General features: G+C 38.6%; 2 protein-coding genes across 2 annotated transcripts; both read right to left on the reverse strand.

Moving 5' to 3' along the window:
* Positions 1-1,277: 1,277 nt before the first annotated feature.
* On the reverse strand, positions 1,278-5,639 carry LOC116320391 (THAP domain-containing protein 5-like). Its single transcript, XM_031739993.2, has 5 exons — positions 5,441-5,639; positions 3,400-3,583; positions 2,111-2,928; positions 1,807-1,993; positions 1,278-1,694 (listed from the first exon to the last, which is right to left on the reverse strand). Exons 1-5 carry the CDS (start codon positions 5,512-5,514, stop codon positions 1,575-1,577), a joined length of 1,383 nt encoding a protein of 460 aa, XP_031595853.2. The 5' UTR covers positions 5,515-5,639; the 3' UTR covers positions 1,278-1,574.
* Positions 5,640-6,798: 1,159 nt separating this feature from the next.
* Positions 6,799-14,232, reverse strand: ppp5c (protein phosphatase 5, catalytic subunit). The gene is made up of 13 exons (XM_031739960.2): positions 14,137-14,232; positions 12,155-12,396; positions 11,384-11,531; positions 11,148-11,269; positions 10,979-11,044; positions 10,672-10,770; positions 10,420-10,525; positions 9,672-9,814; positions 9,269-9,356; positions 9,124-9,164; positions 8,828-9,006; positions 8,656-8,737; positions 6,799-7,939 (listed from the first exon to the last, which is right to left on the reverse strand). Exons 1-13 carry the CDS (start codon positions 14,195-14,197, stop codon positions 7,877-7,879), a joined length of 1,440 nt encoding a protein of 479 aa, XP_031595820.1. The 5' UTR covers positions 14,198-14,232; the 3' UTR covers positions 6,799-7,876.
* Between the last annotated feature and the right edge of the window lie 1,715 nt (positions 14,233-15,947).

Genomic DNA, 15,947 nt, shown 5'->3' on the forward strand with positions numbered 1-15,947 from the left:
TAATGAACTGCTGCTTTTGCTGGCAGTTCTACTGTTGAGTAATGCCTCAACTCTACATCATATACAGAATTTGCTACAGGTTTTATTGAACAAAATTATAGCACAGTTTCTCTATTAGCATTATGTTCATTTCCATAAGGGAAAAAACAAAACAAAAACTACTTATGTTCTCTTTTTAAATACTAGTAAAGCAAAAAAATGTTAGGTCCTCTTTAAAGTTCCACTTTTTTTAAAGTGGAGTAGGTGAGGTAATGTACATTTAAATTATCGTTGTCTAAAAGCCAGATTTTGAAAGGTTGGTTAAATGTGACATTTGGCCTAAATATGTACATTTTTGTTTTAGGCCGACTACTGGTGTGTTTTATGACATAAGATGTAACAGTGTTCGTGACTTTTCTTATAGATTTACTTTCAATAATATTCACAATGTTACTAGATATACTGTTTATATTTAAATGACCAAAACATACAGTGATTGTAACTGAAATAACATGAATAATAAAAAGACTAGTTGTAGAGTCTTGAGTGATGTGCTTATTGGACCAAGGAAGCGCGTGCTTTGACAGAGGAGTGAAAGGACGACCATTTTCAAAAAGAAGTGGTGGTTAACGACACCAGCTGTCAGCCACTTACAATGCAGTCTTCAGAACCCTTCCAAGGTGATTAAAACCCCACTAAAATTTTGACTTCTGAAACTTTAAAAACTCACATGACGAGGAAATGTCACCCAAAGGAGTCGCACAATGGCTCCTCTGACATAATGACCCACGCCTTGTGTCACACTTTGCCTCATGTGACAACACACGTGAGCTCAGAGTGGGTCAACAACAGACAGGACCACCACCAAGGGGACAACAAACTAGTTAAATGCCTGCCCTCACTATCCGTTCTTTTAGACAGGAAGATGAAGTGGGATTTGGGGCATCCTTCAATAAAGTGTAGCGAATTTAATCTCTGGGACAAAGGTGGGAGGAGACAAGCACGCACATATTTACACATAAATAAATAAGAAATGCCTTTTAGATCAAATCGCTACATGCTGTTCTCAGTGTAATGGAAAATGAGAGTAAACTTCCAAGAACCAAAGCTGCAATTCAGAAAACAGGGTGTGTTCTGTGTTGACTCATTTGTTTTGTTCCAGCCTGCCTTTCAGTGCCGTCAGTGATAATTATATCCAACTCCTTCTCATAAAATGCACTTCAATGGTTAAATAATCTTTGTTTTTGTTTTTTAAATAAATATGTTGATTCATAAAAACTACACATATCAAGCGGGAACCCAAACTGAAGTAATTTTAATTATATGTACATTACCACAAACCAAATCAAAATTGGCTGAAAGGGTAAACACATTCAACACTGTCCCACTATTCATCCGTATTTGTTGAAAGTTCACAGCAGATGGACTAACCCACAGTCACATTTCAAACAGATTTTTTTCTGGATTAGAGACAAAACTGAAAAGAACAAAATTTTGTAGTGTTTTGTTTTCAACAGCTTAAGCCCCATTATTCTTTCATTTATTTATTTTTTTGGCACAGACGCAGAGATGGGATGTCCGCAGTCAGTCAGGCCTCACAGCTTTGCCTCTGTATCTATCAGTGGTGTATACAAGTAAGCAGCATCGTCCTCCTCATAGATGATGGTGACCGTCTCACCAGCATCAGACACTGCTCCATTGGTCTGTACGTACGCCTGAGAAACAAAGAGACAAAATTATTTCAGTTAAATAAAAACTTAAATGATTTTGAGTGATATATTAGAAGACAGCTACAGCTGCCAATCTGAACTTCATTCCAATAAATACCCTCTCAAGTAGCTGCAGACGCTCTTCGTTCAGCAGATTGCTTTGTCTCAGCTGGCTGACCGTGTTCTCCAGTCCAACAAGTTTTTCCAGGTGTCTTCGGTGCCGCTGCTGTAGCACTTTCACCTTTTTCTGTAGCTCACACACAATTCCCTCCAGCTGCTCCTTACTCAAACTGTTCTTGTGGTAGCTGATAATGTAATAAAAATAAAGAGTCTAAAAACTGTAATACAGCATGGGGCTATAAGAAAGAGTCTTTCATTGAATAAAAAAAATAAATAAAATAAAATTAAGCATCAGAACTCACCAGTGCTCCTCGAGCTGGTAATCTTGCTCTGTATCGTCGTCCTCCGACTTGCCTTCATCTCCCTCTCCTCCTTCAGAATCCAGTCTTTCCATAGTGAGGACCAGGGATGTGGGGGAAGGTGCTGCGTGTTTGGACACTATAGGCAGAGTGGATGTGATGGGTGTGGAGCTCAGAGCCGATGATAGTACCGTTTCTGGTGAAAAGGTAAACTGGGTAATGGTGTCTTTGGGCAAAACATTCGGTATCGTCTCGAAGTAGGCAATGACTTGAGTTTCATGGTTGTCGTCGTCGCCATCAGAGAACAACTCTGTGGTATGCGTCACATCTTCAACTCCACTTAAGGCCACAGCCTCATCTGTGCACTCAAGGGTGGAGTCATTCACTACCAGCCTGTGTCCCTGAGTTAAAATGGCCGCAGTTATTTCATTCATAAGCTCATCTTGCCCTTCGCCAGCAGGACATTGAGACATAACTACAACCTCTGTCTTCTCCCCACTGTTACTTAGATGATCTATTGTGTGTAAAACAGTTAAAGGGAAGTTTACCCCCGTTTCTAGTCTGTCTACTGTTGCCAGTGAGTCTAGTTCTGGCTCAAAAGAGCAGTCAGATTCTCCAACATCACTCAATTGCACCAAGCTGGTTTCTTCTTGTTGCGATGGGTCGACAGCAATCTGATACAGGTGCACAGTGTGCACTGTGTTTTGCATGTCTGCTGCGTCAAAAACCATGGTCTTGTCATCTGATACCGATTCGCTTGGATTACAGCTAGTTCGAAGACGCTTTGGTTTCTTCTCACCATTGTCTGTGGCTTTCCGTTTCTAAAAAGATAAATCAAAAAGCATAAAACAGGGTTAACAGTCTAAGTGACTTAGTTTTTCCAAACAATACAATTCTTCTGACACGTTGCTGATGAAGAGATGTGTTGGTCAATTAAGTCAGGGTAAAGCTATAAAATGACATATTTGTTATTGTATATTCTGGTATGCAACATAAACTTCTGTATTATTCTGGTTAGTTTTGTTCAAGACAAAAAAAAAGAAAAAAAAATGCTGTGTGACTCTAGCATAGAGTCTCCACAATTACAACAACACTATCACTACTTAAAATAATGCAAGAGATGGGCTTCAACACAAATGTTAGCCTTATGAACTAAGGTAAAATGCTTAAACTAAAATCCATGTAGAGGAATGAAACTTTCCTGTGTTTTAAAACAAGATCTCAGCATTCAGTAAAATAATTGGCGATACTTTGCAACAATAAAAATCAAGTTTAGTTTCTTTTTGCTTTACCTCAGCCTCCTGAAACACAGTGGGCACAGCGTCTCTCTCAAGGTAACGGATCCCCCATCGCACTTTGAAACATGAAGGTGCAAAATGTTCGTGGCAAATATACTGGTGTCGAGAGGGAACCCAGTTCTCACGTCCCATGTTCTTCAGCCACTGCTGCAGCCTGACTGGGTCCTGAAGAGGGAACCTAGAAAACATTGAAAATTACTGACGTAAAACACTGATCACACTTCCTTCAAGTGAAATTGTTCAAATGATTGTGCAACGAGAAAACGGCTGCCTAAAACTCAGTTTACATTCTGTGTCTGTATGTCAGTGATTGGACAGTCCGGATCAGTGCATCTGATATGATCTGATCGGGTAACTGACTGACTCTGTGGACTCATCACATTTTGGCTTGCTCTGACCAATTACATCTTGCAGCAGCTTGCAGCTAGTGTAGCTGTGTTCATATTTACTTTTGTTCTGAATCACCCTTTCAAATTACACAGCCAAAAAAAAACAACAACAAAAAAACTAAACCCCCCAAAACAGCCAAGGTGTTAGGAAATATTCTTAAAGTACTCTTCTTATTGCTAAAATAGTTTATTTCATTCGTAGGATGTTTCATCTTTTGAATTCATTGTAAATTACTTGCATGCTATAGCGACTTACAAAATCTAGGGGTGGGCAGAGTGATACTTTAATTTGTTTCTCTCCATTAAGTTCAGTATGTTCCTCCCATTTGATCAAACAGACATGCCAGCACATGTTGCCCCTCCCCCCTCCTGCCTGTTCTGCTGCCATGTTTTGTTATTGTAAAGTCACGTGACCCTGACTGAGTAGACACGTGTAGGCTGTAGTGAGTGAGGCAGAGGAGCATCCTGTGGAGCTATTTTATGGCTGTAATTAAATACACTGCAAATATCCGTGTAGGAATTAATAAACATCCAGACAACATCATCATGGTGTGGTAAAAGTGATGTTTCAGTCGTGTCATGTCTTTATGTCAGATATTTTTCAGATAGTTTTCTTGGTCACAGATGTTATCAGAAGACTCATTACCTATAGACAATGATATATATGAAATGCTTTATTGGAATTGAACAAATCAAGTATGAACTAACTAACTACGATAATAACCCGTTTGTGTCAACTGTCACATATACAGCACAGCAGAAATCAACACAAAGTGCTTTCCAAGCATGCACATTCAAGGTCTCCAGAATAAAATAAAATAAAATGCTTCAAAACAGGTGAAGCATTGTGAGATGTGTGTTTTTAGTTTAAAGGACTTCTTTTCTTTTAGTCTGGACTTCTTTGAGTTGCTTGAAGACGTTTTACCTCTCATCCGAGAAGCTTCTTCAGTTCTGAACTGACGCTTTTCTTTCCAAGCTCCTTAGACTACGATGACCTGGATGACTGAGAACCTTCACAGACATGTGTTTTTTTTTACTTAACTACTTAATTAATTAAAAATATTAGGTGTAAAAAAATAAATAAAACTGTCAAAGTATTCAGATTAAGCATATTGGTCCACTGCTGTCCTCTACATAAGCTTCCTTTATAAGTTAAAAGTATCGCTGATACTGGCTGCACTCTAGGAGTGCATCAGCTTAAAGATAAGGATGACACATCACTATTTCTGCTTGCTCTTCTGCACAACTAAGTTTAAGTGTCAATATAACTAACTCACCAGACTACCTTAGAGCTACAAATCAGACAGCGTTGACATAAACAAAAATGTCTTGATTAAAAGCTTGCTTGAATCGAGACTTCACCGTGTTGACGGCCTGGGTTAAATCAAGTCAAGTGCTGTGTTGATTAAGTGAAGGCTCCTTCAAAGTCATTAGTAGAAGACACAAACTTATCAAACGTATAAAAAGCGTCTCCTGTGCGGAGATTTTCTAACCTCGGTGGTTGTTTTCCGTCAGTAAAAACGACATTGTGAAACTAACCCGTCGAACAGGAAAAAGTTGGTGGAAGTTGGATTGCGCCTCTACCTGTATCATCTGAGCATCGCGTTTAGCTGGCCTGCTAACACCGCTTTAAAACCCCTGCTCACCTGTAGAAGCTTTTCCTGTCGCTGTCGCTCGCCGAGTCATTCTTGCAGTTTGGGACCGAACAATATTTTGGCATCTCGGAGCGCTACGGTGACTTCTGCTGCTGTCTTCGTGTCCTGCTGGGTTCATAACAAGGTGAAACAGGTCTGTGAAACTCGTGCTGTGTTGTAAACTCGTGGCGCCTTGGGTGACGAAAGACGATCAGCTGTTGGAGTCTGCGACGTCAAATGAGCGCGACGCCACGCCCACAGGAAGCAGGTAGCATTGCTTGAGGAGTCGCGGATGAGTTGGCAAACTGATTTACTTTTTCTCGATGTATAAATTTTAACCTTTATTTTAGGAAATAAGCGGTTTCATCGTTTTATGGGACCCTTTCGTTAGTTACCCCAAAAGTGATAGAATTACATAATTATACAGTACTGTGAAAAACGACTGAGCAGCCAGTCGTTTCTTTATACTTTGCTAAGAAAATGGGTTCAGGCTGTGTTATTCTTTAACACAGCCTGAACCCTGTTAGGCTTTCTTGTAATTTCTTCAGGACTAGCTCTCCAGGCTTCAGAGTTCTTCGGATGTTGTCTGCCCTTTGTTCCGTTCTCAGTGAAGATGGTGCATAAAACTTTGACTGTATTCATATTTCCAGCATTTTGTTTCCAAACACCACTGGCTGAAATGCGGCCCCAGACCATGACAGGGCCACGTTTTACAGATAGCTGTAGACCTTGCACCTTTCTCCTGAGATCCTCTATACAGAGTACATTTGAATCAAAACTTTCAAATTTGGCTTCATCACAACATTAAACCTAATGAAATTAAGAGGGGTTCAAAACCTTTGCACAGTACTGTACGTTGCTCTTTCTGCTTGTCCCCATCTATTTTTCACATTTTATTTTAAATATTAGCTAATGTATTTATAGCTAATAGCATCTCCTCCACTCTTGCTCTTTGCTGCTCAAGTATTGGCTTGAGTTTGGATCTGTGATTATTTACTTCATTTAGTCTCCAATTTAATACTCCTCCTCACCATCTTCCATATTTTCTATGGATGTGAAATCAGAAACAAAATGAGTAATTTTTGAAGAAAAAAAAAAAAACAGCTGTCAAGACTTATACAAACCTGCTGTCTTCCATTGCTTTTCCTGTCCTTTGTGATTCTTTTCCATTTCAATAACACATGCCTGTGATATCTTATTTGTAGCTTTTGCTGTTTCTAAAACACATTAAGTATGTTTAATGAAAAAAATTGGTAATTTTAATTAAACAAAACGAGGTAATATTTTTGAAGATCATTGAAACTGCAAACATTTTCAGCATGCTAAACAAGATTAGACTATTAGCTGACATAAATAAAGATGTAGGCATATTTCTAAAATCACTAGACTGGCGTTTTTTATTCAATATTTTTCTCCAAACATTACACAGAATCTTTAAATGATACAGTATATATACATACACATCAGTGTATTTCTTTATCTAAAAAGTTGAGGGCCACTGGACAATGCAGCTGTGCGTTTCAAGACAGGATTGCATTTCGGATGTTTGTGTACTGAAGAAATTCACATACGGGGTTAATAAGTCACTGGTAATTGAACATGTATTGGAGACTAGAGTGCCAACAGTGTTTGCTTTACAAGCTAGTTTGGAGAGAGTGGACTGTGCGGGAACCGCTGGGTCAGTGGCACAATGACGACCGAGGAGATGAACACATGGAGAGCAGCAGTATCTTCCTTACTGGGAAGCAGTGCACGTGACTGAACCAGCTAAATACACCACTAATGGCAAACAGCACCTTTCAGTGTGTACCCAGAGACTCAATCTCTGTTTTTTAGACTGGAATCATACATGTAATAAGATTTTGGATTTGTGAGAAATAAACTGACATACTGTAGAGTGGTTTGAGAAACACTGACAGACATGCTGCTTTTCAACCAGTTTACAAAGCTCTAATCTCTGTGTATGCAGGCCAACAGTATACAATGCTAGGTTTCAGAGTCACAAGATGCACCTTGCAAAAACTGAACAATCATTTTCATTACGGATCTTTGGTAAATACCAGCTATATGATGCCATCTGATGAGCTCACATATTTAGAAACAAAGCAGCTTGAAGGAAACTCATCAGAAAATGTTGTGGTTGTTTTTGTACCCACTGATGGAACACAAGAGCAGGCAAAGGGACAACGGAAATTGTAATTTTTCAGTTTTAGCCGGTAATGTGAAGGAGTATATCCAGGTCTGGACTGGGCTGGTCTAAGTGATCTCTTCCCATCCGAACTAAACCACACACTTTATGCGTACAACTAGCTGAAGTTTTTTGGGGAGAGGGATCCCTTAGGCTAAGCATGAACAACAGCATGTCCGAGCGCTGGAAGGAACGAGGTGGCTGGGATGGTTCGGATCCGATGGGAGGTCATCAGTGTCACAGACAGATTAGATGGGTCTCTACATCATCCCCAACTGCATTAGCGTGTTGGCATATGCCATGGGCTTGACATTCGGATGAGGCTGTAAAAGGAGATGAGAATTAGATTCGAATTTAAGAAGATTTTTCAAACTCTTAAGACACCACTAGCTAAACTTTTAGCAGTTAATAGTTAGTAGTTTAATGTTTTTGTCTTTATTCCACTTGGTTAGGATAATATGTGACTCCACTGCTCATCTCAGGGTGTTATGATTTCTAATGCATCATTATCACAAATTATGGTCACATTACTTATAAATTAGCAATAGGGAAAAAAAATGGTCTAAACATGGGGGAGAAGTTCAGATCAGTAGTCCAGCAGATGTCACTGTAACACTGTGCATTAAGCTAACCAATTATTCAAAATTTGTATAGTGATGATCTTTGTTAAAATATCCACTTAAGTAATATAATATTAATGTTGTTTCTAGGTTTCTCATCTTTTAAATCTTTGTTAATGAGAATGAAGTACTTTTAAGTTGTTGTTCCACTTCAACCACTTTTCCATTAGCACAATTCAATCCCCGTTTCATGTAGGCTGCCATCTGAGATATCGCTTCTTTTTATTAAGGACCCAAAAGTGATGTACCTGACTGACTAAACCTCAACATGCACTTTACGCATTATGGGTAAATTTTTAATCTTTTAGAAGAAACTGCCTGCACTGCTTTATTTATTAAAAAAAGTATTTATTTCTATATCATCATTATTATTATTACTACTATTATATTGATTTTATTAAACTTCACAGGACACTAACCACAGCTGTGAACTGGTGAAATTCTGGTTTGAGGTCTGATCCCCTGAGGTGGATATATGCTCCTTTGTTTCCCATCTGATCACTGAGAAAAAAAAGGAGAATACAACAGTTAAAGTGGGCCGCTTTTTTAACAGTCAACTCAACACTTAAGTTAGGTAACTTGATTACTTACCAGTAGTTGGGTGCTGAAAACACGGTGATGCACTTCCCTGAGTGAGTGACCTCGTACCCCTCAGCTTTGACCTCATGACTACGCACAATGAAATCCAGCTTGTTCTGCTCCAGGAAGCGCTCCGTCACATCGGGCCCAAACTGGCAACTCACCCCTCGCTTACTGATCGACCGGCCATTCTGTGTAAGAGGGAGAGAAAGAAACAAACTATAAAGCAGGTACTGGCACAAATAGCATCCAGATCGGTAGGAAGCACTGAATTATGCTTCAGTATAAACCTGTGGGTGAGAACTCACCTGTGGCTGTGGATCTGACCAGAGGAGGTCACACATAGGACCTGTGAAAGAATGGGGAAAAGTGTTAAATTATACTTGTCATCCCTTTTAAAGGTTATTTCTTATAGCAATTTAAACTGATAATGACTTAAGAGTCTGGCCCCACCTGAGTCTGGAGGCTGTCTATTCCTGTCAATCTTCCTCAAGTCTTCCAATGTGACACCATCTTCACTGAACAGCCCACCATGCATAACCTGACATGGAGAATTTAATTAGAACTGTGAGTACAGCAATAAAAACACATGAAAACCTTGTACAAGAAAAGTGATGAATAAAACAGCAGTCAGAAAGTTCACTTAACAACACATACTATTTAAAAATGATTTCAGAAGCATAGCTGAGGTGAAAAACATTACATACATGTATCCATTAAAAAATATCTGATCATTTTGAATCAACTTCCACTTGAATGACAGCCATAAGAATTTAATCCATACATATTCACACCTTAAGCACAAATAAATTAATCGCCAGTGTCACCCCTTTTAGTTCACATTCTCAAAGCTTACCAGTACTTTATTGTTGATACACTGTGCAAGAGGAAGCCACTGGAACACCTCGCTGAAAAGCTGAAACATCTGGGCTGTGTACTTGGCTTTGACCTCCCCTTCAAATCCATACATCTGGTTCATGTTGTCCGTCTCATGGTTACCTGGAGATTTAAAAGAGGTTACTGCGGATTACACAGGACGCTTAAACATTTTAATCAGTCAGTACTATGGAGGATCAATTATCCAGCAAATGACTTCGGAGTATCGCTCTTTAGAAGAGTTGTTTGCGATCTTCTGCAGAATTTAAACTTTCACCACCAGGTGACAGCATTTCACCCCCTATTTAACAACCTCTGCCATTCACCACACTGCTGCTATGAACTAGAATTTACTCTCAGTTTCTTGTATGGGTAAATAAATGTTGCACTGACATGCTGCACCACCTTATGGTACAAATTTGTGTGGTTAGTGGTGTGTATTCCATTAAAGTAAAACATGAACCTTTCTTCTTTAGTTGATTATTCTTTAAAACAATAATTTTACAATACATAGACTATTTGGACATAATGCCATAGCAGTTGTTGTTTGATATTCAATCGATATGTTCAGTTAATCGTGAAAGGTGTTAAATTACTGATAAATTATAGGAGTTTGCAGTAGATGCCTTTAAACCCAATGCCAACAGACATATGTAGTTATCATGATGTACAATATGACATGTGATAGCAGCCTGAGATCCATGCACAACACTCTTGAGCACTCTCACCTCTAAGCAAGTGGAAGTTGTTGGGGTAGAGCAGCTTGAAGCCAAAAAGGGTAAGAATGACCTCAACAGAGAAAGAGCCACGATCCACAAAGTCACCATTGAACAGCTGAATGTTGTGGTTAAGCACTATGACGCACAAGTTCTGGACAAGTTTGTGGCATCTGACTGTTACAATTTTAGACACAGAAAAGTACTCCAGTGAACACAAATTTAAAACCACTGTGTGTGAGTGTCAGCAAAAACAAAGGATACATAAGGGTTGGTGTCAGAAGGTAAGCCGTTCAACTTGAAGATGTTGAGGAGATCGTAGTATTGGCCATGGGTGTCCCCACAAATAGTTATTTTTTCTGTCTGTGACAAAGAGAAACAGAACATCTTTAACAAAGAATAGAGAACTTTAAAAAATGGCCATGAACAATCATCTACTAGCTGTACTCCCATTATGGGTTTTGTTAGTGTTAGCACTCAGAGAATATAACCAAGCTCTAATTTTGCACTCATTATTTGTGAACTAAAAAAACTTCACGTCATTTGTGAGTATATGAAGAAAAATCCTCACCTCTTTTAACGTGATTTCAACAAGACTTGGCAGTTTTGACAGAACATCTTTAACTTGCACCAAAATCTGGGAAAAAAAGAAATACATACATACATACCAGTTTAATTAGAGGCATACACATATTTCCTTGTCTCACTCTACTGTATGTCATATAAATAACCATGGTTACCTGATAAGCACACTTTCTGTGCAGTTTCTTCTGATCTTTGAACCAATCCATCATCTCTTTCATGAACTTCAATGTGACCTTCCCGTCTTCAAGTTTTGGGCCTGTATAGTCATCCTCAATCGCTGCACAGTCAAGAATAATATGGTTCACATCACATCTTTCACCTTAATACCTTTTGAATTAAATATTAATATATGATACTAATGTATATTCCTCAAATAAGAAAGCAAACATACTCATGTTTTCAATGTCCAAAGAGTCAACAACAGATTTCTTTGTCTCGTCGCTGGCAATGGCTCTCTCAAAAGCCTTCTGTTTCACAATCTTGTTACATTCTTGATACTTCATCCTTGCATCCTTGTCATTCGGTCGAACCCTCACTACCTATTATCAGGTCAGAGATATGAAATAAACACCCTGGTTAATCTTTAACTGGCATTAAAGCATACATAGGGGCAAGGACTTTGTATAGCTGTGAAGCTGAGAATATAAATAGAAACAGAAACATAAAGGATCAAATCTCTCAATTATCATATGTAAAATGAACAATGGTTTTAGTCACATGATGTTCTGTCCCATATCTTTTAAGAGATATACACATTTAAATCTAGCCCCAACCCTTATTTGCTTAAAGAAGCATTGAATATGCTTTTTGAAATATCATGGTTAGTGGTCTGGTTTGTGCAATAAACTAGAGACTAAGACAGAGCTTTAGAGATCCCTAAGGTCTATCGTTATATTTAAATTATATTGCTTATTATGAGGAAGGCACAAACCCCATTAACTGTGGTATGAGAGCCTTCAAACTGGATCTAATTGGCATCATGACAGGATTACAGGATAATCCCCACTTGGTGCTGTTAAGGCAACACAAAGAGCCTAACTGGTGGTGACAGAGCAACAGATGGAAGTGGAGAGCTCTGTACTTTGTTCTATTCAAGGTTTAGACTGGATTGCAAGTGTAAATGATGCGTCTCCTAATAATCAAAAATGCTATTGCTTCTTACCGTTTCGTAGTCTTTTAGTGCAGCTTTAAATTTGCCCAGTGCCATGTTGGAGGTGGCACGGCGGTAATATCCCTTAATGTAGTTTTTGTCTACCTCCAGGGCCTTTGTGGCATCTGCCAGGGCATAACCATAGCACTCTGTGCGTAGGTATGCCAGGCTTCGGTTGCTGTAGTATATGGCATTGGATGGATTGAGTTCCAAGGCTTCTGTGTAGTACTTGATCGCATTTTCATAGTCTTTTTCTGAATAAAGAAAAGAAAAAACAAAGTCGCAGTTTAAATGGACCTTGATCATACGCTCAAACACAATGTAATGAGTTATCCACTAGTGAAAGAAATTGTAAAAACTTCAATGGTGTGTGTTTAGCAGAGTATATCACTGCCATGATATATGGTTTACTTAATCATAGGACTGTTGAATTATAGCAAAAATAAATTGTTGATTATTTTGGTCAATCACGATTCTTTAACATGATAACTCTTTCATACACACACACACACACACACACACACACACACACACACAGAAACATAATATATACACATTTATATTTCATGGGTTTATTTTTAAGGGCATAAACTATATGCAGACCAGTCACCCAACATAATAAGTTTTTTTTTTTAATTCACCATTGTTTATGAAGAAATCATATCCCCACCTTTACAAACAGACAAACTAAATCAGGTTTTACAAGTTTTGCAATATATACAACTAAGAAAATAACACTGCCAAAACGTACTAGTTTAGACCATATTTGTTTTCTAATGTGTGCCATATATTTCTCTTGTTTATATATATCCCTCTTGATTGTATATATTTCTCCTGTTGGCTATTTATTCCTGCTGTCTACCATTTATATTTCATTCCAGCACAGTTGGTGTGGAGCACCCACAATTTCGTTGTACATGTACAATGACAATTCTATTCTATTCTAGAATCTGACACTAGGAAAAAATGTGTCTTACATTAGGAAAGGTAATGGGACTGCAACCTCTGGGGGTGCATGTCTAACATCGTTATATGAATTATAAAGCAGAAAAATACCATCCTGTCCCTCACATAACAGTCTTTTCTTTGCACCTGCTCTGACTCATCAGTATCAACCCCGCAGATGCCGCTGAAGTTTCCAATTAACCAGCGACAGACAGACCTGTCGTGGGCGTGAAAAATGTATTTAATACAAAATGTGAATGACGGCTGATAACCTCATATGCATGTTTCACAGATCACCACTGTGTTCAGGCTGGATTTTATATGCTTTGATTTACTAAGGAATCTACCTAAATTAACTAGAAACCCTAGCGCCGGTTGCATAACAGACACTTTCATTATCTATGTGTTTTGAATGGGGGCGCAACGTGACTACCACGTTTCAATACTAATCGTACGATATTAAAAGCGCCTCTTCAGTGACTTGAAATCTAACTGCATTTCAGATAAACGAATAAGAGTTGTGTTACATTGAAGATTCAGTAACTGCTGCCATGAGTTTAGGGAGCTCTGCCTCGCTGCTCTTCCTGTTCAAGCAGCCGCCGGCTAACAGAAAATTCTAGGAGTTCTATGTGAACCTCACCTTAAACTACAATATTAACCCGCTACGGCGGCTAAATGCAAACAAATCAGTGACTGTTAAACACAGCGCATGGTCATAAACCTTATAACTCCGAGACATTGGATAAATAGGGAAGTTGGTGGTGTAATATACACGACACGAGTGACGGCATGGGTTAACGTCGATGCTGTCGCTGCTGAGTGTAGTGGCTACTAGCTAGCTGCTGTTACCCATCAGTGCCGCGGATCCCAATGAATGGGGTTTACAATTAGCATGCTCTCTGAGCAATATTAGCTTAGCTTAGTATTTGCGACCGGCTTTGCTTGAGGTGTACTGCAACACAATCACGCCGCTGCTAACCAGTGGTCACAGTGTCAAATTATAAAAAATACTGAAAAAACACACTGACTTGACAGGTTTTAGAAGTTACCTTTAAAGTACTTATTCGCCTTCTCCTTGAGTAGCTCGGCATCATTACCTCCCTCCGCCATCTTCTTCTCACTGCCGTTTTCCGATATGTACGCCATTGGGATGGACTGTCGTAAAGGTCGCAAAGTTAGGTGTAGTTTTTGAAATTTGTCACATTCGAAGCAGTTTTACGGGGTGAGCATACGTGTGACATTACGAAACTACAACATGTAACCCTTGCATACTGTTCAGGTCAAATTTGACATTAGTTTGACATTTGACGACTTTTTCTAAAATGGCCAAAATTATTTTCAAATTTGATACTGTTGCAGAGGTGCTAAAAAGTGTTTGTACCTTGATACTGTATGCAATTTTAGATCCACCAGTGTGGGTTAAATTATTTATGGGTTAAATAATTGTGAATTTATTATGAGTTACATGTGTATGAACAACATGTGTAGTGGTGACAAGTGGTAGACCCTAACACTGTCATGAGCGATATCTGTGTTCCCATCACATTTGCCCAGGTTTCCACAGAGAGAGACACCATCTGGTTTGGCTGATCATGGAAGAATTTCTAAACAGTGAAATACTAAAACAGCATAGTCGTGATCATATATAAGGAACTGAGCTCAGAGGGTGCCAGGAGATCTGAAACAGGGTGGCATGGTGGTGGAGTGGTTAGCTCTGTCCTTGGAGTAAGAAGACTTCTGGTTCAAATCCTGGCAGGGGGCTCTTTGTGTGGAGGTTGCATGTTTGACTCACTCTAAAGTACCTGCAGTGATTTCCTCTCAGTACTCTGTCTTTTTTCCAGGGTCCAAAGACATGCATGTTATAAGTGCATTATAAATATATAGGTGCTATATATATTTGTGCTTTGCAAATGAAGGCAAAAATACCCACAATGTTAAAAATCCCAATAATAACTTAATTAGATTCCAATTATTCTGAATTATCTGAGATTAATATAATTTAGAGTCAGCTGAGATTCTAATAGAAATCAAAAGAGGAACTTGTGGGGTTATAAGATTAAAAAGTTACCTGACCAGCGATTTCAGTGAGTGTGGAAAACACATGCAAATCCCATACACACACGGTTTCCTACCACTGCTTTAGACTAGTTTGCAACAAGCAAGTTTTGTGCTTTGTGTACCTAAGAAAGTAAATGCATTTCATTGTTACATTAATATTTTGCTAGTTGGGGGGTTTTTTGTGTGTGTTTCAGTGTCCAATAATAACTTTCTTTGGTGTCCTATCAGTAAATAGTAAAAGTTTGGTTTTGTAATTGAGGTTCACATGGGTGATAAAAAAAAAAGAAGAAAAAAGTCCCTCTAGTGTTTGTTCCTCCTTCTACAGTATTTAAAGTATTATTTGGTAGCTGGGGAAACCGTCAGAGAATAGTCACCTGGAAATAAGTCACATAATGAATTGTTTTGTCACTTAAAAGAGATTTTTATATGTGTGCAGGCTGTGATCAGCTGTCTTGTGCTGCTACTCCGGTATTCCCTTAAAAAAATGATGAGATAATCAGATGTTACATAAGCTATCACAGCTTCTTTTCATCCTTTAGGCACTTTAAAGCTAATGTGAAAGGTAGAATTCCCCCGAGTGAATCTAATCAGTATCATCACCTTCTATTTAAATTGGTTTGCTACCCTCAGTGTAACCTAAAATTCACCATGAACTTTAGATAAACACAATTTGGCTTCAATTTGTTTTGCAAAATGTTGTGCAAAAGCAAAATTTCAGCAGTAATGTATAGAGCCAATATCCAATATCTGATTTTAAAAAACAAAACAACAAATCTAAAATGAATGAGGATATTACGCTTTA

This window comes from Oreochromis aureus, linkage group 14 (genome assembly GCF_013358895.1).
Source record: "Oreochromis aureus strain Israel breed Guangdong linkage group 14, ZZ_aureus, whole genome shotgun sequence".
Classification (NCBI taxonomy): Eukaryota; Metazoa; Chordata; class Actinopteri; order Cichliformes; family Cichlidae; genus Oreochromis; species Oreochromis aureus.

Bases quoted from the DNA above. Each gene is read 5' to 3' on its own strand.
- LOC116320391 (XM_031739993.2), bottom strand. From the start codon at position 5,514: ATGCCAAAATATTGTTCGGTCCCAAACTGCAAGAATGACTCGGCGAGC. The intron at 2,929-3,399 runs GTAAAGCAAAAA...TTATCTTTTTAG, and splicing joins CTGTGTTTCAGGAGGCTGAG to AAACGGAAAGCCACAGACAA. The intron at 1,994-2,110 runs GTGAGTTCTGAT...TTACATTATCAG, and splicing joins TACCAGCTCGAGGAGCACTG to CTACCACAAGAACAGTTTGA.
- ppp5c (XM_031739960.2), bottom strand. From the start codon at position 14,197: ATGGCGGAGGGAGGTAATGATGCCGAGCTACTCAAGGAGAAGGCGAAT. The intron at 12,397-14,136 runs GTAACTTCTAAA...TTCTTTATTCAG, and splicing joins GGCGAATAAGTACTTTAAAG to AAAAAGACTATGAAAATGCG. The intron at 10,526-10,671 runs GTATCCTTTGTT...CACAACATTCAG, and splicing joins CTTCTGACACCAACCCTTAT to CTGTTCAATGGTGACTTTGT.